Source organism: Chrysemys picta, chromosome 7, assembly GCF_011386835.1.
Source record: "Chrysemys picta bellii isolate R12L10 chromosome 7, ASM1138683v2, whole genome shotgun sequence".
Classification (NCBI taxonomy): Eukaryota; Metazoa; Chordata; order Testudines; family Emydidae; genus Chrysemys; species Chrysemys picta.
Window position 1 is genome coordinate 122,639,421 of NC_088797.1, and position 24,435 is coordinate 122,663,855.

The following is a 24,435-nucleotide window of genomic DNA, read 5'->3' on the forward strand; positions in this document are numbered from 1 at the left end:
AGTGCAGTGAATGGGGACAACTACTATATTATAAAACTAAACTCCCAGCTCCCTTCTGTCAGTCATTCTTTGGATAGTAGTTCAGAATAAGGCACTAGACACCTGTTTACCAAGAATTATTGCCTTCAGCGGATCCCTTTGCTTTCTGATAACAGGGAGCCAGCTCTTCCCAGTAATGAAACTACACTATAATGAGAGGGCAGAAGCCCATAGCTCAGAAGCAGTGGGAAAATGCCACAGCATTCTCTGAATTATATTTGGGAATTTAGCATAGTAGGATCATGCCATATTAAGCCTACAGGCTGCTATGTTGACTGGTTTAGTATGGAATTGTGTTTTCATGGTATGTAGGCATCTATATGCGCTGTACGTTATCTATGTATCTATCTAGGATTTTAAGGCCCGGCTTGACAAAGCCCTGGCTGGGATGTGTTAGTTGGGGTTGGTCCTGCTTTGAGCAGGGGGTTGGACTAGATGACCTCCTGAGGTCTCTTCCAATCCTAATCTTCTATGATTTTATAGTGTAGACACATAAAGGCTTAATGCTGCTAGGTTCTGAGCACCCTCCTACTGAAGTCAGCAATCAATCAGGTAACTGAAATAGCGCACAGTCACATTACCCGAGATGCTGTCCTCTCTGCTTTGAATAAAATATACTGTGGAGCTCAGATACAGCTATGCAGTAGAGAGAGGTGAAATACTTGACTTTTTTAATGACAACTCGTGTAGTAAACGTGCACACAATTACACCTAAGACATCAAACTGACAGCACAGGCAGCGTTACGCCTGGAAACCGTGCAATTTCCCTGCACACAAACCGACTGGAAATGCACACGATTGTACACATTAAATCTCCTTTTGAAGGATTTTCAGAGGAAACATTTTTCAGTCTGCCAAGGACTTTACATCTCCTGCTGCAAATGCAGTTGAGATCTCAGACAACGTGTCGAGGGGAGAAAGAGAGAAATAAACTATGGAATAAAAAGCCCCCTAGATACAAAATAAAAGACCAAAAAAAAAAAAAAAAGAAAAAGTTAATCAATTTTTACCAACAGCTGTTGAGCTTTGAGTTCCAAATTCAATAATATTTGCCATGGTACAGATGAAACAGTGCCAGGAACGGGGGAAGTAGACGTGTCAGGAAATAGGAAAGCACCTAACTACTCATTGCTCCTATTCCTTTATGGCACTGCCTTACAAAGGGTTTTAACTAGCACTCTCTCTCATCTCTCGGGGTATGTCTACACTACCCGCCGGATCGGCGGGCAGCGATCGATCCAGCGGGGGTCGATTTATCGTGTCTAGTCTAGACGCGATAAATTGACCCCCGTGTGCTCTCCCGTCAACTCCTGTACTCCACTGCCGCGAGAGGCGCACGCAGAGTCGACGGGGGAGCAGCAGCAGTCGACTCACAGCAGTAAAGACACCGCGGTGAGTAGGTCTAAGTACATCATAGAGTCATAGCCTTTAAGGTCAGAAGGGACCATTATGATCATCTAGTCTGACCTCCTGCACAACGCAGGCCACAGAATCTCACCCTCCCACTTCTGTATCAAACCCCTAACCTATGTCTGGCGACTTCAGCTATGTTATTCACGTAGCTGAAGTTGCGTAACTTAGATCAACACCCCCCCGCCCCAGTGTAGACCAGGATTCTTGTCTCCCCCCATCAGAGCTTCGTTTTGTATTTTAAATGGGTGTAGCAGAAGATCAGCTCTGGCAGGCATTATTCACCAGTAAAACAGGTGTAATCATGTTCATCATTTAAAAGTCTTCATCCTATTAGTTTCACAATCAGTTTTTAATAATTTCTTCAATAGAAATCTCAAGGACCAGACCTGATAAGTCAAAAAGAACACCATTGTCCCACCAAGCCGCTCTCTCTGCCATTGATTGCGAAGATAAAAATCAATCCCAGCTAAGGAGGGAGAAGTTAAAAATAAATTGTGTGGATTGATTTCTGTTAAGACGTTTTGTCTCCTAGTTAAAAAAAATGGAGGAAAAAAGATATCTATTCGAACATGGTGTATTTAACTTCCATGAAAATAGAGAGAATGATCCAAGCTGGGGAAATCAAAAATTTAACTCCCCATCCCATCTAGTTTCATTGCTGTGAGATTTCATGGTAAAAAAAAATCCCTCTCTCCCCTAGGTGGAAGGCAAGTCCTGTTTGTCTCCAAGTGAATTTGTTGCTGGTTGAAGTTGTTACATTGACAATCCTAGGAGATGACATCAAGTAGCCACATAACAGGTGCAGCCTGTGCCAATTGTGGGACCAACATCTGCTCACCTGATACCACTGGCTTAGATTCAGAAAAGCATGCCTATTTAGGAGAGTATTAAGCACATGCTTAACTTGAAGCACACGCTTAAGTCCTGTTGAAGTCATGTGATGAAGTGCTTTCCTGAATTGAAGTCAGAGCCTGTAAGACACACCATGATATTAATAGGTCATTTTTATTAGTTATTTTTTGAGATGTTAAATTTATAGAGCTAGTTGGGAAATAATCATTTTCCCCTCATGAAAAAGTTTCAATGTGCATTCTTTTTGTTTTTGTTGGAAGAGCGTCCACATTTTTTAGGTTTTCATTGTACACCTGACGAACAAAAATGTTTTAGTTTTCAATAGAAACCCCCAAATTTTGGACAAACATTGGAATTTTTCACTAAAATTTCCATTTAGTCAAACAAGCCCTTTTCCAGTGAAAAAACATTTCAACTGAAAGTTTGTGACCAGCTCTATTAATTTGATTCCTATGCTGGTAGTCATTAAAAAGCCAATATTTATGCCAGAAGGAGCTATCAGAGGTCCCACAATGCATAAGCCACATTCATTTGGGGGCAGGAATAATTCCGTGGAATTTCGGCTGTGGAATTTCTAGGGCTAACTGCTCTCACTGATACCAATAGATGTAACTATTTGAAGTGAGTCAGGCCTTTTGCATGCAAAATGAGTTCAGGTCTTCCCAATCTTTTTTTATCGGATTTATGCTTATAGTGCCTCAGAGAGAGACTAAGTGACTTTCCCAAGGTCACACAGTAAGTATGGGCAGGGATGGTGTCACTAGCCTGTTTGCCATAAGATGGGAATGGACGACAGGGGATGGATCACTTGATGATTACCTGTTCTATTCATTCTCTCTGAAGCACCTGGCATTGACCACTCTCAGAAGACTTAGATACTGGGCTAGGTGGACCTTTGGTCTGACCCAGTGTGACGTTATTGACATAAACTGGGACCATATAGATCATTGTTGCAACCAAAGTCCTGTAGTGGCACCCAAATCTTGTATAAAGGGGGTCAAATGGGGTGTCTAGGACAAGGTTATGGTTTACTGGTTATGATTATGCTGTCTATATGTGTGTATCAGTTTTGTAGTCGAAGTTATGAATATTGGCTCTATTCTGTCTGTATGGCAAACTTATGCTATGCTTCTGGGTGACATCCCAGACAAGCTGAGATTAGCTCTGCCTAGCCTGCTTGATGGCCCATTAAGGACCATCAGCTATACAATGGACCCATTGAGAGAAGGCAGATACGCCTTGTACCTCAGCAAAGTATGCAGGGACTGGCCCATGTGACTCCAGACTCCATGTTGCTGTAATTTAAGAACAAAGAGGTGTTCTTACACCTGGAAAAGACTATATAAGGCTGATGCCTGATCTCCATCTTGTCTTCAATCCTGCTTCTTACCTCTGGAGGAACTTTGCTACAAGCTGAAGCTTTGAACAAAGGACTGAGGACCCATCCCAGCTGGGGATGTATTCCAGAGACTTGATTTGAACCTGCAGTTTATTCCATCGCTGCTGCAAGCCTGAACCAAGAACTTTGCCATTACTGTATGTAATTGATTCCATTTAACCAATTCTAACTCTCATCTCTATCTTTTTCCTTTTATGAATAAACCTTTAGATTTTAGATTCTAAAGGATTGGCAGTAGCGTGATTTGTGGGTAAGGTCTGACTTGTACATTGACCTGGGTCTGGGGCTTGGTCCTTTGGGATCAGGAGAACCTTTTTCTTTTACTGGGGTATTGGTTTTTATAACTATTTGTCCCCATAACGTGTGGCACTGGTGGTAATACTGGGAAACTGGAGTGTCTAAGGAGATTGCTTGTGAGACTTGCGGTTAGCCAGTGGGGGAGACCGAAGTCTTAGTCTGGCTGGTTTGGGTTGCCTTAGAGGTGGAAAAACCCCAGCCTTGGGTTGTAACTGCCCTATTTGAGCAATTTGTCCTGAGTTGGCACTCTCAGTTGGGTTCCGCCAGAACCGCATTGTCACAGTGGCGTAGTCGTGCTTGGATCCACAGAACCAGGTCAATTAAGCTTTGGGTCAGAACCCCACGCTATCCAAATTTGAATTTTGGGATTGAGAGTTTTGTTGGTTAAAGAGCTGCTGCAATGGCTGAGCAAAGAGCATATGAGGGACTTGGCAAAAAAGCCCTGGAAAATTTGTGTTCAGAAAAGAGGATAAGCTTTAGAAAGAAAGCTACAAAGGAAGAATTGAGAAATCTGCTAATAGCCAGTGATCAGGGGGCAAGAGCACAGCCCTTACCTGAGGCTGCAGAAGATGCAGAAAAAATTAGGATGCAAAGGGTGACAAGTCAACTGCAATTTGAGCATGAACAGAAGCTAGCAGATCTTCGATTGCTGGAGAAGCAAAAAATAGCAGAGTTAGAAAGAGAGAGAGAGAAAGAGGCTGCTGAGAGAGAGAAAGAGGCTGATCAAAGAAAGAAGGAGGCTGATCAGAGAGAAGAGAGAGCTCGTAAGGGACGTCTAGAGCTGCTCGTTGCTGAACAGGAGACGGCCAGACTTCAGCTCCAAGTAATGGAAGAGCGGAGAAAGTCATCCCCACCTGGTACTCCACTTCCCCCCCGCCATGAGAAAAACTGGGAAAGGATGTGTCCCATTTACAATGATACTGAGGATATAGAGGAGTTTTTGTCTACCTTTGAACGCCTCTGCAATCTGTACCAGATCCCTGAGGGTCAGCGAATGCCTGTCCTGCTAACCAGACTGACTGGAAAAGCCAGGGAGGTGTTTAATGACTTGGGGGAACAAGAAGCATTAAATTATGAGCGGTTTAAGGATTCTGTGTTAAGGCGATTCAAGGTTACTCCTGAATCTTACAGAGTTAAGTTTAGAGAGTTTAAAATGTCTAAGGAATGTACTTTTGTAGAATGTGCTCATAAGCTGATGGGTTTTGTTAAAAAGTGGGTTATGGGAGCCAAGGTTCATGGGAGTTTTGAAAAACTGCTGGATTTAATAACTTTGGAACAGTTCTTAGACATTGTGCCTGACAATGTGAGAGCAGCGGTGTGTGACAGGGACCCTGAGTCAGTCCTACGGGCAGCAGAGATTGCGGATGCCCATACCCAAAACAGGGCTCGAGAAGGGTGTAAAACCCCGGGGAAAACTGATCACCATTCTCCCCAGTTCAAGAGGAGGGAAGGATTTAAAAATAAACCTGACTCTTCTAAAGGAGTTCAAGGGGGCCCGGAGGGTAGGAACTCACATCCCCAGCAGGTTACATGCTATCGCTGTGGTATGCTGGGCCACATGAGACCAGACTGCCCGACACTGAAGGGCAGCCCAAAACCAGCAACCCCAAATGCCACGGCCAATGCCAACCCTGTTGTTGTAAACTCACAGGCAAGCCACACAGAGCCCAGCATTGGTGCCCTGTGTGCAAATGCTGTTTCTGTTGTCTCTGAAGGATTTGACCTTAAAACTCACATTAAAGCTAAATATGGGGGAAATAATGCAGAGTTTATTAGCAGTGCAGAAGTGAATGGAGTGAGGTGTATGGCATGGAGGGACACCGCAGCAGATATTACTCTGGTTAAAGCAAGTCTTGTCAGGAAGGAAGATTATTTGCCAGGTGAAGATGTAACTGTTGTAGCCTTATCTAAGTATTTTGTCAGGGTGCCTTTGGCTAAAATCCACCTGAAATGGAAGGGATTGGAGGGCACCATGGTTGTGGGAGTAAAAGACATAATCCCTAAGGATATTATGATTGGAAATGATATTAAAGCTATGGTCAGTCAAGTTAATACAAACCAGGCACAAGAGAGGATTGATCCTAAGGTTGTGCCTATGGAGGGTTTCTCCAAAAGTTTGTCTTTGGAAAGTAGCTGTTTGGCTGTGAATGAAGTTTCTGAATGTCTATCTAATGTCTCAGAAGTAAATCTGGAATTAGATCAAGCGAAGGGAGAGGAGAACAAGGAGATTTTGGATGAGCCTAGGCAGTCTTGTGAGCTGATGGCTTTAGCTAGTCAGCAGTTTGGGAAGGCAAGGAGAGTGGAAGATGAGTGTCCCTATACCTTATCTGTTTCCTGTGCGAAGAATAGTGACAGTGAAGGAAATGTGCCCGTGTCTGTCAGGGGTATTGACTTGCCTATGGAGGAAGCTACCCCAGTCTCCAAGCAGTTGTCTGTGAACAGCCCGGTGTGCTGGGACAAGGGAAATGAAATCCCAAACAGTATGTCTAGTAAAGGAAAATGCGTCTCCAACTCTTTTTTGTCTGTGGAGCAGACAGAAGGTGCCTTTCGGCCTGTAATGGTTGAGAGTAATTTAGTTGTCTCAGAGTTGGTTCTGGATTCAACTAAAGCCCAGGAAGGGAATGGTCCTAAGTTTGCATCTGCTGGGGAGAATGGCCCCGTAACTAGGTTGCATCCAGTTAGTGGCTTAGCAAAATCCCAGAGACCAAACAATTCTGGTGCTTGTATTTTGCCTGTTGCTCATGTGTGGTTGGAGAAGGGTGTAACAACTCTGTCTGATCAGGGTGATACCCTAGCCAGGGCACAAGGAGAGCAGAAAGGTAATTTGGTTGTGTTACCTACCGACAGTTTAACAACTTGTAGCAAAAAGGAAAAAATTCCTAAGCTTGTGTGTGGCAAAGAGAAGGGAAATATTTCTAACCTTTTATCTAGGAAGTCTATGGGTTCGCCTGAAAGGGGATTGTGTAGAGATCTGCCTGATGGGCCAAAGGTGATCCTGAATGTAAGTAAGACCCAGACAGAGTCTGTTGTTGCTCAGGAAAGTGTGCCTTTAGAGCAAGCCCTAGGTGAAGAGGGTAAGGGCAGAATTTCTGTGAGGGGTGAATTGCTGCTTAGAAAAGCTCCTGGAGAAAGGAATCCTCATGGTACTCGGTGCAAGCAGTTCTCTGCAATTGAAGGGTGTGAGAGTGATTTAATCAAGGAAGTTTCAGTTCCTAGCAGCCAAAAATTGTCTGTTGTGAAGGGATCCACTAACTTTCCTTGTAAAAGATCCAGTGTGGGTAGCTTTGAGAAGGTCTCAGAGGAAGTAAAAGTTGTTAAGGAATTGAGGCATCCCTATAACCAAGTGGCTGTGTGGGGCCAACTTGTTGGGGAGACAATGGTGTTGGAACAGGAATGTCTCCTTTCTGATTCTTTAAATGAGCAGTTTGTGCTTCAGGGTTTGAGGACAGATTTGGTTACTGATGTGTCAGAGCAGAGCAGTTTTATGGCTAAATGCTTGAGGATGCGGGGGAGAGGAAGCAAACTCTCACCCGCAGACTCTTTGGATTTGTGTGGTATCTCTTTAAGACAGAATCCAGCCTTGGAGATGATAGCAGTTACGAATATGAAAACTGGTGGACTGGCTCTGGTCTGGGGTAGTGCAAATTACTTGCCTGGCTGGGAAAGGAAGGACTTGCTAATAGCTGTTAGCAAAGAGGGCCCACCCCATCAGCCAGTGAATTCTGTTAAGCAAGAGAAATCAGGGTTTGATCCTGCAGGACAAGGAGGAAAGAGAAAACTGAATTTTGCAAAGGGAAGCCGCAGGTTAACCCTAAAATGCCCAAACTCCAATGGTATTGAGCCAAAGGGGTGGCATGACAAACATGACTGTAGATGGACACTTGCAATGAACTTGTTGTTATTGCTAGATTTTGTAATTAATGTGTTGCTATTGCCACAAACTGTAAAAATATACAATGTGCCTGATCTTTTGGAGAATTCCTTGAACATGTTAAAAGGAATACATGAAAACACACGTTATGTTAAAAGGCCTTGTTACACTGGGGTTTCACAGGCAATGCATATAAACAATATGGGAACTTTTCACAGGGGAAAGGACAGTCCAGACCTAATGTGCTGTATGAAAAGGAAGACTGAGGCACACTACCATATTGCTTTCATGGCTAAATGCCAAGAGTCCTGGACTATGAAGAACATTGATATCTGCATTTATTCGATGTTAATTGGGTTCCAAACATTGGCCCGAGCTTGTATGGATAAAGTAGCAGTTTTCTTTAGCTCTTGGCAAGATCACATGACACATACAGGAACCATGCTGCCAGAGCAGATCCAATCCACTATTGTTCTAACTAAGTGTTACCTTGAGTTTGTAAAGAGGTTCAATCATGTGGTTGAACATGATTTTGATAAACCATTTCTGTTATACACTGGTATGGCTTCTAACCCAATACTAGCTGTAGTGGGACAGAACCCAGGATGGGGAGCTCTTGGGATGCAGTCAGTGATGTTTGTGTCATCCCTTCCTGCATCAATTTTGCGTTGGGGGTGTGACGTTATTGACATAAACTGGGACCATATAGATCATTGTTGCAACCAAAGTCCTGTAGTGGCACCCAAATCTTGTATAAAGGGGGTCAAATGGGGTGTCTAGGACAAGGTTATGGTTTACTGGTTATGATTATGCTGTCTATATGTGTGTATCAGTTTTGTAGTCGAAGTTATGAATATTGGCTCTATTCTGTCTGTATGGCAAACTTATGCTATGCTTCTGGGTGACATCCCAGACAAGCTGAGATTAGCTCTGCCTAGCCTGCTTGATGGCCCATTAAGGACCATCAGCTATACAATGGACCCATTGAGAGAAGGCAGATACGCCTTGTACCTCAGCAAAGTATGCAGGGACTGGCCCATGTGACTCCAGACTCCATGTTGCTGTAATTTAAGAACAAAGAGGTGTTCTTACACCTGGAAAAGACTATATAAGGCTGATGCCTGATCTCCATCTTGTCTTCAATCCTGCTTCTTACCTCTGGAGGAACTTTGCTACAAGCTGAAGCTTTGAACAAAGGACTGAGGACCCATCCCAGCTGGGGATGTATTCCAGAGACTTGATTTGAACCTGCAGTTTATTCCATCGCTGCTGCAAGCCTGAACCAAGAACTTTGCCATTACTGTATGTAATTGATTCCATTTAACCAATTCTAACTCTCATCTCTATCTTTTTCCTTTTATGAATAAACCTTTAGATTTTAGATTCTAAAGGATTGGCAGTAGCGTGATTTGTGGGTAAGGTCTGACTTGTACATTGACCTGGGTCTGGGGCTTGGTCCTTTGGGATCAGGAGAACCTTTTTCTTTTACTGGGGTATTGGTTTTTATAACTATTTGTCCCCATAACGTGTGGCACTGGTGGTAATACTGGGAAACTGGAGTGTCTAAGGAGATTGCTTGTGAGACTTGCGGTTAGCCAGTGGGGGAGACCGAAGTCTTAGTCTGGCTGGTTTGGGTTGCCTTAGAGGTGGAAAAACCCCAGCCTTGGGTTGTAACTGCCCTATTTGAGCAATTTGTCCTGAGTTGGCACTCTCAGTTGGGTTCCGCCAGAACCGCATTGTCACACCCAGCATAGCTGATCTTATGCGGCAGCTCCAGGCACCAGCGCTCCAAGCACGTGCCTGGGGCGGCAAGCTGCGGGGGGCGGCCTGCGAGTCCCTGCGAGGGCGGCAGTCAGGCAGCTTTCGGCGGCTTGCCTGCGGAAGGTCCGCCAGTCCCGTGGATTCGGCGGCAATTCGGCGGCGGGTACGCCGAAGCTGTGGGACCGGTGGACCTCCTGCAGGCATGCCACCGAATCCACGGGACTGGGGACCTCCCGCAGGCGCGCTGCCAAAGGCAGCCTGCCTGCCGTGCTTGGGGCAGCAAAAAATCTAGAGCCGCCCCTGTATGGCAAAGTAGAGAAATGAACCCAGGTCTCTCAAATCCTAGGCTAGGACCCTAACCACCATCCTTCTAGACAAGTGACTGGTAGTGCAGACAGTGGAGGAGAATTTTGACCTAAATTTCCCACATTCCACCCAGAATCCAGTCCTCCAGAAGAAATCATTTGTCAGAGCAGTTTGCTCTCACAGCACCGAACCTCCAGGCTGCTAATGACAAAGCGACTGCTCCCTGCTCGCACATGATAATACCACAGACACCGTCTGAATCAGGAAGAATGCCAGCCATAGTCAAACTGCCCCCTGCCCTTAACATCTCTGTCTTAACTCCTTTATCATCATCATCTGCAACCAGAGCAGGCAATACAGCAGCGGTTCTCAAGTCGCGCTGCTGTCACAGCAACAGTGATTGATTGGAGGGAGTCGCTGAACACAGGTCAGGTGCTCAGAGCAGCCACCGATCAGAGAATCACTTGATTTGGGGGAAACCAGAGTCGAGAGAGAAAAGCCCAGTTTTAAAGGTGCCCAGGAAACTGAACAACAAATGGAATACAATAGAAGGTGGCCAGATATGAGGAGGAATGGCAAGAGAGACAGAGTGATAGATATTAACAACGGTTAACTAGCCAGTGTCTGTGCACTTCTGGGCTAGCCACACAGCTCTCATTAGAATCACATCCTACATGCTCCTAAGCAGCTGAATAAATATGCCACATGGGCTACAGGAGGAAAGGGAGTCTATGGTCCTGCTCTTTAAAAAGGCTGGGATAATGATTATTTATTACTCCCCATCATGTGTCCCTTTGGTTAATGGTGCAGGGAGCTTCCAATTTGAAGTGGAAATGAAGCAGATCCTGAGGCAAATAGCAATCCCTACTGATCGAAGATTGAGGCAGGAGGGTTGCTACCACATTCAGATCCAAGTTCTTCCCGCGGTGGAGGGTGTTCAGCTCCAAAGGGCTGGTTTGGTCCACTGGAGAGAACGGCCACCAGCCACAAAGTTCAAATAAGGAGCCAAGCTTCCCCAAGGTTCAGAGAGGGTTGGATCTGAAGATTTGGTATGGACTCATCTCTAGTTTCTAATCCAGAAGAACACCCACCAATTTCCTTACTCTGCTGCCCTGTAGAACCCTGTCTAAACCAGAGTTCAGACCATGTTAGCCTGCATTGTGTTTGGGGCTATCCAACCCACACCACGCCCTACCATCCTAAAACAACGCAATTAGCATGCAATTGCCTCGCCCCATCTCTGTCCTTCAGTGCTCATGGATTATAGTTGGTTCAAAGAGAATGGCCGAGTTCTGGTCCAAAGTTCTAAATAGCCCCACCCTCCCTCCGGACCCCTGCAGATATTGATAGACGTGGGAGCACAGGGGTATTAACTAGATGATGAGCTAAACTAGCAGAACATCTGATACGCTAGGAGAACATCATCAAGGAAAACTAGAATCTTCATGCTACACATCCCAGAGCACTTGATTATTATTGTTTTTATAGCTGGTAGGTAATTTTTCAATGAGGGTTTTTTGGGGGAGGGAGTAGAGGGGTCAAAAATGCCTCTTCAGCCAAGTGAAAATTATCATGAGAAAAATCTCCATTTTAAAGTCTTTTCGGGCTTTACTGAAAAAACAAATGTTTCAGTTTTTGAAAACTTTGGTTCCTGATCACCTGAAAAAGTCTCTGAAAAATTGAGGGGAAAATGAATAACTACCTTCAAAATGTTTCCCTGGAAAGAAAACACATTTCCAACCAGCTCTGTAATGCGGAAATCCCCAGAGATCTGAAACAGGGATCAGGGCCCCATTCTGCTAGGCACATGCACAGGTATAACAAAAAGACTGTCCCCACCCAAAGAGTTTACAATGTAAGCTTTATCCAGGAGACTAGAGCAACAACTCAAGTAATTAACAGCAATCCAAATCTGATAGACATCTGTGGATCATCTCCAAGGCTGGATTCAGAAAGTGAAACCATTTTGGTCACAAGTAGACACAGACAGGATGGGCCGTGCACTACAGCTACACAGAAAACTATAGGCATTCTCTACTTGATGAAAATGTAGTGGAAAAAAACGACACTGATTTTAATGGAGATATTGCAGCTGAATGACTCACAGACCCCCTTGAAAGTAGTTATTCGAAAGCATGTTAAAATAATATATTTTGGGGTTATTTTTGCAAATGGCTTTTTTTTTGTGCAAAGGGCAATTTTTAGATGATGTTGCAGCGATACAATACGAACCCAGTTCCGGCTTTGGCAACAGCACAGTAAACTCATTAATGTAAATGAAATTTGACAGGTGTAACTGAGGGAGGGATTTTGTCTTAAGTATATAACTTATGCATTATTGTCCAAGCTCAGATATGACTATGCTAGGCATCTTAGAAATAACAGCTCAATCTGATAGCTATTCAGTGTGTGATGAGTTTAATTCATAGAATCATAGGACTGGAAGGAACCTCGAGAGGTTATCTAGTCCAGTCCCCTGCACTCATGGTGGGTCTAAGTATTATCTAGTATTATCATTCATATGAATGACAACTGGAATGTGGCCACTCCTTCTTTAATGGAGTCCATCATAATATATGTTTACTGTGTCCTCTCTTATTCATCTTCTTGCCACACTAAACAATCCCCATCATTTCAATCTCTCTTCATATTAAAATTTTCCAAACCTCTAATCATTCTCATTCACCCTCCTCTGCACCTCTTCGAATTCTGCAATATCTTTTTAAGGTGGTCACTAACTGCTCGCAGCATTCCAGAGGAGGGCAAGCCACTCATCCTAACATTTTCCATATTATGCACCCTAACATCTTGTTAGCTTTGTTTGGAGGTAAACTGAGCCACACAGCTTTACTCCTGCTGAGGGTCTGATCTTGCTAGCCTAATGATGAACTCAGTTACACTGGATATACACTGGTGGATATCTAGATAGCTGTATACATCGGCGGACATCTATATCATCTCCTGATTCATTCTGGGCATAGAGTGAGATCAGAATCAAGGCCTGCGCACATATCTCTAATGCAGCTGTTAAAGCTCAACACGTTCTTAAATGGTAATTTGTAAGTTATTTAACGTTCAAAATAATATAAAAAAAAATCTGCCAATTAAGTCTAAATGAAATGCAGAGCGAAGTACATTTAAGACACCTCATTTAAAGTGTTGCCAAATATTTTTACTTGGAGTAATTAGTGACTATTAATTTGAGCCCCAAGCGCTCCATTTCCAGCGGTTGCCAATTTAAGGCAGACAAATGCTCACACCACGCAGGGTTCCCCATCACCCATACAAAGAGTTCAACATCCCAGGCCTTGTTCTAGTGCCATTGAGAGCTATGGAATGATAAACTCTTATCAGATGTGCTGTAAGCCAGAAAGGGACACAGGAGCCTGGGAACGCTCTAGACTGCCGATATAAAAAGCCAGTTTAATGCAGGCTCTCTCAGAGGTCTGGTGTACAGTAGATGTTTACCAAAAGATCTATGGGTGTCTCCAATTGCAGACACATAGGTTATTAAGATATTTTCTAGAGGCAGAAGTGCTAATTACATCAAAGGAGCTCTACCCTGCCCCCGGCACTGAGCTAGTGATCTCCCCAGTTAAACAATCACTTGGAAAAGCTCATTTTTTTTTCCCCAATAGAAGAAGCGATTTTGCATAATTTTAAAGAAAACAAAAGAACAAAAAGCCCACCCGCTCTGCAAAAAGAGAGAGCTCTTGAAGGGCCAAGTCTGTTTCTTTGTTATCCTACCCCCATCCTCCCACCCAAAACATCAGCTACATCTCTGTCAAAACTTGCTTGGATCATCTGGGCCCATCTCTCACCAAATCATTTCTCTGCCATTGCAGGGCTCTCGGGCGCTGGTGCACTTGGGTACCTCTTGTTCTCTGCTTGTGGCACACGATAATTTAGCCTCCCGAGGGCTGTAGTATTATGGTCTAATCCTGGTTGGTGGCATGGGTGTGGGAGTGGCTGCGTGGCGATGAAGGCCTGCGTTATACTGGAGATCAGCCAGATGATCTGCTCGTCCCTTTTGGCTTTGAACTCTGTGACTCTAAGATCACCACCATCCTCAAGGTCTTCATTGCTCAGTCCTCTCCCCTTCACAAAAACCTGGATCCTGGTCTCCACCTGGATGAAACTTCCTCTGCAGCTGCTGTCTCATAGGGTGGCCATTCTCTCACCCCCTCCCCCTTGGTTTGTCCCCATGGGACATGCTGGGGAGCGGTTGGGCTGTTCCATCCAGCCCCTCGCCTTCTTGGGCAGTCTCCTCCTTCGGGTTCTCCCCTCCCCATCCACAGGGTGGTCATCCACCCCCCCACCTCTCCCAACCTTCTTTCCCTTTGGTTCAGCCTTATATCTTCCTCTCTTCCCAAATCCCCCTGCCTTCCTCTCCAGTCACTTTGCCTTCCAAGCTGATCTCCTGTCTAACCCATTAGCTTTCTGCCTCCTTGTTTGACTGTCAAGCCTGGTCAACTCTTCTATTTGCCTCAATGGCTGCTCACTCAACATTGTCTTCACCGGACACTGCTTCTCTGCCCTCTCTATCAAGGCCACGGTTTGCTAACAGGTGCTCCGTGGCATTTTCCAGACAACCATAACAACAGTCTGCACCTTCCATTTGGGGAATTACAATCTGCCCTGTAAGGTGGGTAAGAATCATCATATCAGATAAGGAAGCTAAAGCACTGAGAGATCAGTCAACTTACCCAAGGCCATGCAGTAAATCTGTGGCAGTGAGGTATTGTTCCCAGGCCTTCTGACTTCCAGTCCCATGCCTTACCTCTAAACCATCCTTCCTCCCTCCAGGAAGAAGAAAACATGCTGTATAGTGCAGGATCTACCTAGCCCCAGCCTGCCACACCACGCACCCACTCCCCTCAGATATTGTGTCAATGTACCTGAATAAAGACATATTCATCCTGGACAACAAGTGAGTTGGTGTCGATGGAGCGCAAAAACGGTCCGCTTCTGGTAGTCTCCGAGCACTCCTGGATCCGACAGGTTATATAGTGGGCGTCTGTAATAGGAGCATAGGCACACATGAGAAATTCCTGCCCAGGAGCTCATGGTCCAAAAACGTAATAAGCAGCTCAAAAGAAGGGCACAGAATGGAAATGTCAGCCTGGGCTACAGTATCCTGGATGTTAAAGTTAAATGTGTTTGCCATCCTCATGCTTCAGGGCATCAGATGATCACCTGATTAGGTCAGGAAGAAATTCCAGCCCCCTATGTAAACCACTGCACCCACTTCTATCCAGGGTCTAAACTCTGTGTACTCCTTATAAACACATCAAAAATTCATTAGGCCCCCAAGGCATAGAAAAAGATTTCCCACCCACCCAGACTGCTCTCCTTCTATCCACTACATACGCCTATTCAAACTCACTCATAACCTCTCCTGAAATCATCCGAGCCCTGGGGAGATAGATGAGCCTTGCAGCGTACCCCGAATGTCAGCAGATCTGGCCTGTGATGGCCGAGGAAGGAAATCAGTTCCAGGGTCTAGCCTCTCATACGAAATGTGCTGCCACCTTCTGTTCAACCCAGGAAGTCATTAGCTCAAGCCTCTTGGCTGACCCCAGCTTTTGTGGTATCCCACAGAGAGAGAGAGAAAGCCAGCAGCCAATCCATATCGGGTTTGGTCATGACAAATCTTACAACTTCCTCCAGAAGTTAACCAACAGCTAGCGCAGATCACAGAGCTCATGCAAGACATGCTCTTGGCACGAAGCACCTTGGTATTCTACACCAGCTGGAGTGTCCAAGGAGTTTTAAGACACAGCCCCTTGTGCACTGATGGCAGGGTTCTAATGCCAAGAGGACAAAGACATGGGAAACAATAGGACAAAACAAAAGGCTGCAATACCTTTTTGGCAAGGACACCTGATACAAAGCGCTACCTGGACATCCGGGAGTGGCTGGGGGTCTAAGAAGACCCTCATGCTGCTGAATCCAAGGGTGACTGTGTCCAAAGAACAAATGTAATTATGATTTGGGAAGTGCTGATGATTCATTTAGTGCTGTATAGTACATGCATATAGAGACAGTCCTTCCCCAGAGAGCTTACAGTCGAGAACAGTGGTCTCCAAAGTGGGGTGCATGCACCGCAGGGAGTGCGCAACACGATCCATTGGGGGGCTTGGCAGGAGGAGCACCGCCGAGGGGAAAAAAACGGGGGCAGCCAGAGGAGGGAGGGAGTGAGCAAACAAGCGGGGAAGCTGCCCCCCACAGCAGGCAAGGCCACCCAGAACGCAGGGGCTTTAGTGTACGTGGAGATTTTGGCAAACCAGTAAAGTGCCTGAAAACCCTATGGCTTAGTGTTAAAGGCAGCCTAGTCAGCAAGCTGTAAATTGGCCATTCAGCAATCTCAGCTTGACCAAGGCAGGAGGGGAGGGGAGGGGGTTTTGGGTGCCACAGAAAGGGCAGCTTGACCCCGCATCCTTCCTGATAAGAATTGTGTTCAAGTTGCTGATCCATGCATTTTAAAAGAGTAGGATATGCCCCAGGAATGTCTACTGGGGCCTCAAGGCTGTAAGCTCTGGAAAAACCCATACCTGGTTAATCAATAATCAGAAGGAGTCTCTTGCTTGCCCATTGGAACTGCTTGCTTGACAAGTTTTCTTTAAGGGACATGTCATTCTATTACTAATGTATAAATAAGGGGGGAAAGCTTGAGATAGTGGGACTCCTCTGGGGGACGCTTTGGGACTGGTCTCTCCCTCTGGATGCATCTTGTGTTCCCCACTGGCAGACGGGTTGCTACTGTGCCACTCGAGAGCCACACTCAGTTTTGGTAATTATCAAGGGTTGGGGGTGTTTTACTAATCTTGTTGTGGACATGTGTAAGTGCTTGAGTCTAAGTAAAGTTTAGCTTTAAGTGAAAGCACTCTTGTGTTGTCCTGTTTGTGCCAGCCATCTATTGGTTGGACGGCCGTGTCTCCCCTGATTTATTTCTTGACACTTCCTCGCACAGAGTAAAAGTTACCAAGAGCTTTGGGTTGAAAGAACCCCGGGTAACATTAGGGGCTGCAGGGCCCTGGGCTAAGGGGGCCCTGGGGGCCTAGCCTGCAGCTCTAAAGCCCCTTTCGGAATGTGGCCCTGAGTCCTCCGGCCCATGGAGGAGCAGGGGCAGCCGTGCAGCCAGCGGCCAGAGAGAAGCGGCACTTTCCCCTTCAAAGCGCCGCTTCTTTCCAGCTGGCTTTGAAGGGGAAAGCACCGCTTCTCTCCGGCCGCTGGCTGTGCGGCTGCCTCTGCTCCTCCGGAGTCCTCCAATGCCTGGGGCCCCCTTAGCCCAGGGCCCTGCAGCCCCTAAAGCCCCTGCATTCTGGGTGTCCCTGCCTGCCCAGAATCGTGGCCATGGGGGCGGTGCTGCGCTGCGCAGAGCCACCTGCACACCCCCTGCACCAAACAGGAGCTGCCCCAGGTAAGTGCTCTGCACCTCCTGCCTGTCCCAGCCCTGAGCTCCTCCCGCACCCCCACCCTGAGTACCTCCCGCACCCTAACTCCCTCCCAGACCCCACACCCCCACCCTGAGTACCTCCTGCACCCTAACTCCCTCCCAGACCCCGCACCCCCACCCTGAGCGCCCTCCCGCACCCTAACTCCCTCCCAGACCCTGCACCCCCACCCTGAGCGCCCTCCCGCACCCTAACTCCCTCCCAGACCCCGCACCCCCACCCTGAGCACCCTCCCGCACCCTAACTCCCTCCCAGACCCCGCACCCCACCCTGAGCCCCCCCCACACCCTAACTCCCTCTCAGACCCCGCACTCCCACCCTGAGCGCCCCCCTGCACCCTAACTCCCTCCCAGACCCCGCACCCCCACCCCCACACTGAGCTCCCTCCCACACCCTAACCCTAATCCAGACCTTCGAATCGCTGTATCACAAAGTGTTAAACCAAGATTTTCAGAAATAATGAAGAATATTCAATCACATTGCGCACACTAAGCAAAAAGGTTTTTTGTACCATTAATAAATAAAATAAAATAAAAAAATATTTTAAAAATAGTGTTTATTTCATATTTATCTCATCCTTTTTTAATTTCTATTTTTTGTGTGTGTTTTATAATGTACATAATATATGAGTACAGTAGTACATGTATATAATTTATACATAAATAAATATACATATATTGGGGGTGCGTGCTCAAAAGATTTTTACTGATAGGGGTGCGCAATCAAAAAAGTTTGGAGACCACTGGTCTAGAAGACATAAGAATAGATGCAAAGAAAGGAGTTGTTTTAGATAAAGGCCCCAAATCTATATTCCTCCCCCACCCCTCAACACATACTTTCACTGTGTACCTCATTGAGTAATCAATTTAGCTCTATTGACTTCAATAGAACTATCCTGATTTAAACTAGCTCAGGATCTGTTCAGAGCCTTTAAGAGGCAGCTCTAGGAGAAGGTGGTGGGGCCATCACACCAGGACTGGAACATCATTCCATGACTTGGAGGCTGCTTCTGAGAAGGCCTGGGAGCAGGAGGAAGACATGAATAAGTAGTACAGGGAAGGACCCAGCTCAGTAGGTAGATTAATAAACAGGCATGCGGTGCAGGGAGAATCCAATAAGAGACTGACCCAAGATGTAGGCAAGTCAGTATGGAGCCATGCAGGGCATGGCAGTTATGGACAAGAGTCTTAAACTTGATGCAAGTGGAACTGGGTCAATCAATTAAGAGAAGGCAATGATGTGGTCTGGTCAGTGGTGCTCTGCCTACTTTCTATTACCTCAATACTTTTCATAGACATGAAGCCTCCCAACACCCTCATGACGTGGGTAAGTATATTACATCAGTGTGTCACATGGGGAAACTGAGGCCCGGACCAAGGTTGCACAGCAGGTCAAGCAGCAGCACTGGAAATATAGGGCAGGAGGCCACAGTCCCTTCCTTGACAGCAAGGTTTCAAAAGGAAAGCTCCTCATAAGCCACCTGTTTTTTCCTAGGGACGCTGTGGAGAACTAAGGTGATGGCCCCTAGCCATTAGTAGTCAGGCACAGGCCAGCCAGTGCAATGAAAAAGGAAAAAAGAAATTAGGTAATGATTAATGCTGTAGTAAGCCTTCCAGGCCACACAAGCCATTACTCTGATCCCTTGACAGCTCTGCTCTCGCCCCTGAAGATCACATTTACCAGCTAAGCTTGGGAAGGGGGGGGAAAAGAAAGGAATGTGAGGTCAGACAAGAAGGGTTTTCATCTTGGACGCAGGAACTGTATCCACATTCCAAGATCTAAATGCTTGCTCAAGTCAGCGGAAAATGCTGATGTGCAGAGATGCTCAAAAAAGCACCACAACTGTGTTGATTGAGGCGTTCAGCAATCCAGAGCCCATGAGGAAAAAACAAACTTGCTAACCTTTCACTGGAGCTGCTGCTGGGAATGGGCCTGCCCGTCAATAGGCTCAGACCAATGACTCCCTTGAGAGCTGGCTGCATTAATGCAGCACCATGGCTCTCTCACCGATGTGCCACCTGTAATACGGGACTGCCCTGCAAAGTGAGTTGGGCAAAGTCATCGCAATTTTGACCAAAGGAGAAATGGAACTCAACAGGTAATTGAAACAAAATGGCTGCATCAGGATACTAGCCAGATGGAGATTAACCTTCTCCAGGGTACTGCTATAGGTTGTTGTGCTTTTAGCTATTAGTTATGTGCTATTGTGTTATTATGTATAGTCTAAAAGAGAAATTGCGGCTGGGACAGAATGAGATTCTTCGTCTGCGGAAGCATGTGGTTGAGAGGAAGGATGGTCTCATGTTGAAGTCACTAGACTGGGAGATGGGGATTTTTCTTCAAGATTCTGACACAAGGGTACAGAGAAGGGCAACACGTGATTAGGGGTATGGAACAACTTCCATACGAGGAGAGATTAAAAAGACTGGGACTGTTAGAAGAGAGATAGTTAAGGGAGGTCTACAAAATCATGAACAGCGTGGAGAAAGTGAAAGTGAGATTAGGGAAAGTGATTAGGGAAGTGTTATTTACCCCTTCACATAACCACAAGAACGAGGGGTCACCCAATTAAATTAATAGGCAGCAGGTTTAAAACAAACATAAGGAAGTCCTTCTCCACACAACACACAGTCAACCTGTGGAAACTCTTGCAATGGGATACTGTGAAGGCCAAAAGTAACACTTCAAGAAAGAACTAGATAAGTTCATGGAGGATAGATCCATCAATGGCTATTAGCAAAGATGGTCATGGATGCAGCCCCGTGTCCCTAAACATCCACCTACCAGAAGCTGGGACTGGACTACAGGGGATGGAGCACTCAGAATTGCCCTGTTCTGTTCATTCCCTCTGAAACATCTGGCACTGGCCATTGTCAGAAGACAGGATACTGAGCTAGATGGACCATTCGTCCGACCCAATATGGCTGTTCTTATCTTTGTGTCACTTTTGGTAATTCACTTAACCTCTTTTTGCTTCTGTTTCTCAACATGTAAAAAAGTGACCAAGCAGGGAGAGAGATGAGGCTGAATTCTTTAGTATGCTTTGAGATCCTTGGCTAGAAAGTGTCCTAGAAAGGCACGGTGTTATTTAGGTCATGTGTGTCTAAATGGGCATGTATCGGATAGGACAGAATGTGATTATACACAGCATCCTTGTACTCGGAGCAGCACAGAGGGTTTTACAAAGCAAAAATTGCACCAGCCATGTAAGTAAACTTGACAGTCACGTAGCCAGCCAGGGGTGCTGGAACTAGGGGTGCTGCCACACCCCCTGGCTTGAAGTAGTAACAACAAACACCAAATACATGGTTTCCATCAGCAGCACCCCCACAATAAAAATTAAATTTCAGCACCCCTGCACCCCTGCCAGGGACCAAACCGGGAACGCTGGCCTTTACACTGCTTTACAAAAATCCCAGTTGAGGGACAAAATGAAAACAGCACTGGGAGGACACCTGCCATGATGGCACATTTCTTCTAGACAGAGGAAGTTTTCTGTGCCCTTGAGTGTCAAGTACTTGTAGACTTCTCTACAAAAAGCAAGGACACTTAAAATATGAGAAAATAGAGAGTTTCCAAGAAGTGAGGTGAACAAGATGCCATGGTTTTGGTTCACACCACGTGAAGCCACTTCACAGCCCTTGAGATTCATTTGGAAAGTCCAGCTGCCTAGAACCCAAAATGGCAAAAGGGAAGCTAATATAAAACCATCACATCGGTTTAAGCTCCAAGTATTGCACATAGATAGGATCTTTTGGCCCTGAAAGCCTGCTGCCAGCCTCGGAGTCTGGGCCTCTCCAGAGTCAGCCAAAGGTTTTGCTCTGTGTTTCGATGGAAGATTCTTGGGACTCCATTCATGTTTCTATTAAATGTAGCTAATTGTGTTTCCATACTCAAGCCCAAGACTGGCCAGGTTTTGCAAAGTTCCAGGTTCTCTAGCACAGCTCCACTAGGGTGACCAGACAGCAAGTGTGAAAAATCAGGACGGGGGTGAGGGGTAATAGGAGCCTATATAAGAAAAAGCCCCCCAAAATCGGGACATCTGGTCACCCTAGCTCTACTGAAAGCCTCTGGCAGGAAGGAAAGGAGTCCCTGGGAAATTAAAGGGAGAATATAATGAAGTGTTGCCTACAAAAGATGAGAAATGGGCCCTGAAGTTAGCAGAGACTCCTCTAGTAGAGGTTCGTTCTGGCAAACATCACTGGAGACTTCAGAGTAACAGGCTCTAGCATGGGTTTGGGGCAGAGGTACTAAGAATTTCAAGGTGGCCGAGACTATAATGCTGGTTCTGAGCAGTTGTATCGGGAACTTAAGTGCAATGGAAAACACACTGTTAGTTCTGGGCAGTGCCACTGATAAATAAAGGGTAATAGAAACTACCCCACTCACTCCAGTCCCAGTACTAAGAACTTTACAGTAATAAAGCATGCAGCGGTACATTTCCACTCCCAGCAATGTGTGCTTCCTCCTGTCTAGATCTGGAAAACTAGCTCTAGCAACATTACGAGCTCCATCTCTTGCTAGACCCCTTAAATCCAGGGCCGGATCTCAGGGCTTACTCTCCCGCTGGACTTCCTTCTTCTCCTTGATGACCTACGTTATCCCAGGGAGTGACTACAGCCCCCTTTCGGCTTTCCGTCTCCTGGCTTTATAGCCCTTCCCCAGCTGGGCTTCATTCTTAATGAACCCTGGCCCTCCCACTCACAGGTGATGCCTGGTAATCTAACTGGCCTCTCAGGCCCTCACGAACTCTAGCAGGACTGGAGTAGGGTGCACACCCCAGCACACACCCTCCAGCTCAAGATTGTCCCCCACGTGGGCACAGATGCCTTCCGCCCTGGAGTTGCTGGAGCTGGGCCTTCTCCAGGCTACCCAGCCTGCGTAACAGTCGGCCCTATTCTTCCGTACCGTCCCGGTTCTTCTCCCCCAGGAACTCTTGATCCTCTACAGCTGCTCACAAGCCCAGTTCTGCAGCTACTTAGCGTCTCCTGAATTCTTTTTGCTTGCTCCAGCACATCCCACAGCATCCTTTCCATCGGGGTCTGTGCTTGTCCCTGTTTCTGGCTGGTTCTTCTCCCTCCTAATCTTTTAACTCTGTGCAACCCCCTACCAAGTGCGTGGATTCAATGTCTGCAACGTCCACGGTCACCACCACCACTTCTACTTTGCCTGCCTCCTGCATACTCCAGATACAGGACACACACTCATTTTTTTCTACATCACTGGGGCCCTCGCCTTCCCCTTTGCTACCCTACAATTTCCTGAGAGGGTAGTGTCTTTTTGTATGGCCAGCTTCTCAACACCCAAAACAAACCCTCACCCTTGCCTTGTCAGTAGGCTATGCTTCTGCATCCTTCTGTCTAGCCCCACCTCTCCCGGGATAACCTTCTTCTCACAGTTCATACAAGGGTATGCTCTTCTTATGTGCCATTGTGGACCACAGGCAAAACATACCCTAGGTTGTGCCTCTGGTCTCCTGGTCCCTGTATACCTTTTCCTCCCCTTCTTCCTCTCACCCCTGGTGGTTTCCTTTCTCAGGATCTCTATGAGCTACCTCTGTTGCCTCACCAAGATCGCCAGCTACCTTCTCAGCTCAGCTTGCTCCTCCATCTGCCTTGGTTGGGTCTCCAAACGTTGCTGGAGGACTGCCTCCACAGCCCCTGGAGCTCCCCAGGGAGCTCAGGTAACCATGTCTGCCCCTCCACATGCCAGCTTGGGAGTATAGACCTGAAGGGTTCCACACACTGTGGTTCCATTTTCTTACCTGAACGACCCCATCTTCCCCTTGTGTCTGGGGGGGATAGTCTGCCCGCATTTCCCCACTAATTGTAACAAAGTCCCTGCTCTCTGCATGTGTCTCTTTTCTGGTAACATGCCTGTTTCTGGGTTTACCACAGAAGCCTATTCTACTCCCCATGGCTACTTCTCCCCGCCCTAGGCTCTTGCCAGACTCCTTACTCCAGAGCACAATCTCAGGGCTTACTCGCCCCCTGGACTTCCTCTTTGTCCCTGACAACCATCCTCACCCCAGGGAACGACTGTAGCCTCCCTCTCCTGAAGCCCCCTTCTTGCTTTCAGCCTCCTGGCTTTATAGTGTTGGCCCAGGCCTTCCCAGCTGGGCTTCACTCTTAATGAACCTGGCCCTCCCTCTTGTAGTTGATGCCAGGTAACCTAATTGGCCTCTCAGGCCCTCGTTAACCCTATCAGGGCTGGTGGGCAGTGCACACCCCAACATAGGTGGATAAAAACAACCTTCTAAGATACATATAGCGTTATGTCACCCACAGATGGCAACATCCCAGCATGCATGGCACGACTCTCTGCAGATCTTTTCTGCACCGAGCACGGGAAGAGCAATGGGAATGCGTCTAGGGTGGTATTTTTAGAAGCCCTTTGCCACAGTACATTCACCCACACAGTCGGTTGGATATTCTTATCCCCCCACACACTGGGTTATTTGCTGATGGTAAGTCACAAAACAGAAGGAAGAGAGGGGGGAAAGCTCAAGTGTTGACATGACAACCAGCTTTCTGCCTACTGGGAAATGTGTCATTTCGAGTGTGTTACACTAGTAATCAAATTTATACAAAGAAGGGCACCTGCTTAACATTTACAGAAAGGCAGGGGTTTTTTCCCCCCCTCTGCCTATGTTCTGTTTTGTTTCTTATTTAGTTTTATTTAACGCAATGAAGTAGATGAAATAAAACAAATCTTCAAACCTGACAGACTCTGGATACAATAATGAGCTTGTCTCCCTTCCTGGGGCAGACAGTCTATCCCATGGTCTGACAGGAAATGAAAAGATAATTTACTGAATATTGAGGATTAAACATGACTGGCTATACTAAGGAATAGCCCCATTCAAGCAGGAGGTTAAATGATGGAATCCACTGCAATAAGGGAGGAAACAGGTATTTCACAATGCAAAAGGATCAGATTAAAGACACACCTGAATTAAAAGCTCAGATCTGAACATGCGCAGACTTTGGGGAAGTCCAGAATCCAAGAACGCCAAGGCCAGAAGGGACCATTATAATGG

General features: G+C 46.4%; 1 protein-coding gene across 3 annotated transcripts in view; it reads right to left on the bottom strand.

Moving 5' to 3' along the window:
* Positions 1-24,435, bottom strand: part of SORCS3 (sortilin related VPS10 domain containing receptor 3) — a 530,373-nt gene that overhangs the window by 103,225 nt on the left and 402,713 nt on the right. For all 3 annotated transcript variants that reach the window (XM_065552531.1, XM_005303514.5, XM_065552530.1), the window contains exon 7: positions 14,838-14,956. In XM_065552531.1, the coding sequence (XP_065408603.1) occupies positions 14,838-14,956 (119 nt within the window). The remainder of the gene's footprint in view (positions 1-14,837; positions 14,957-24,435) is intronic.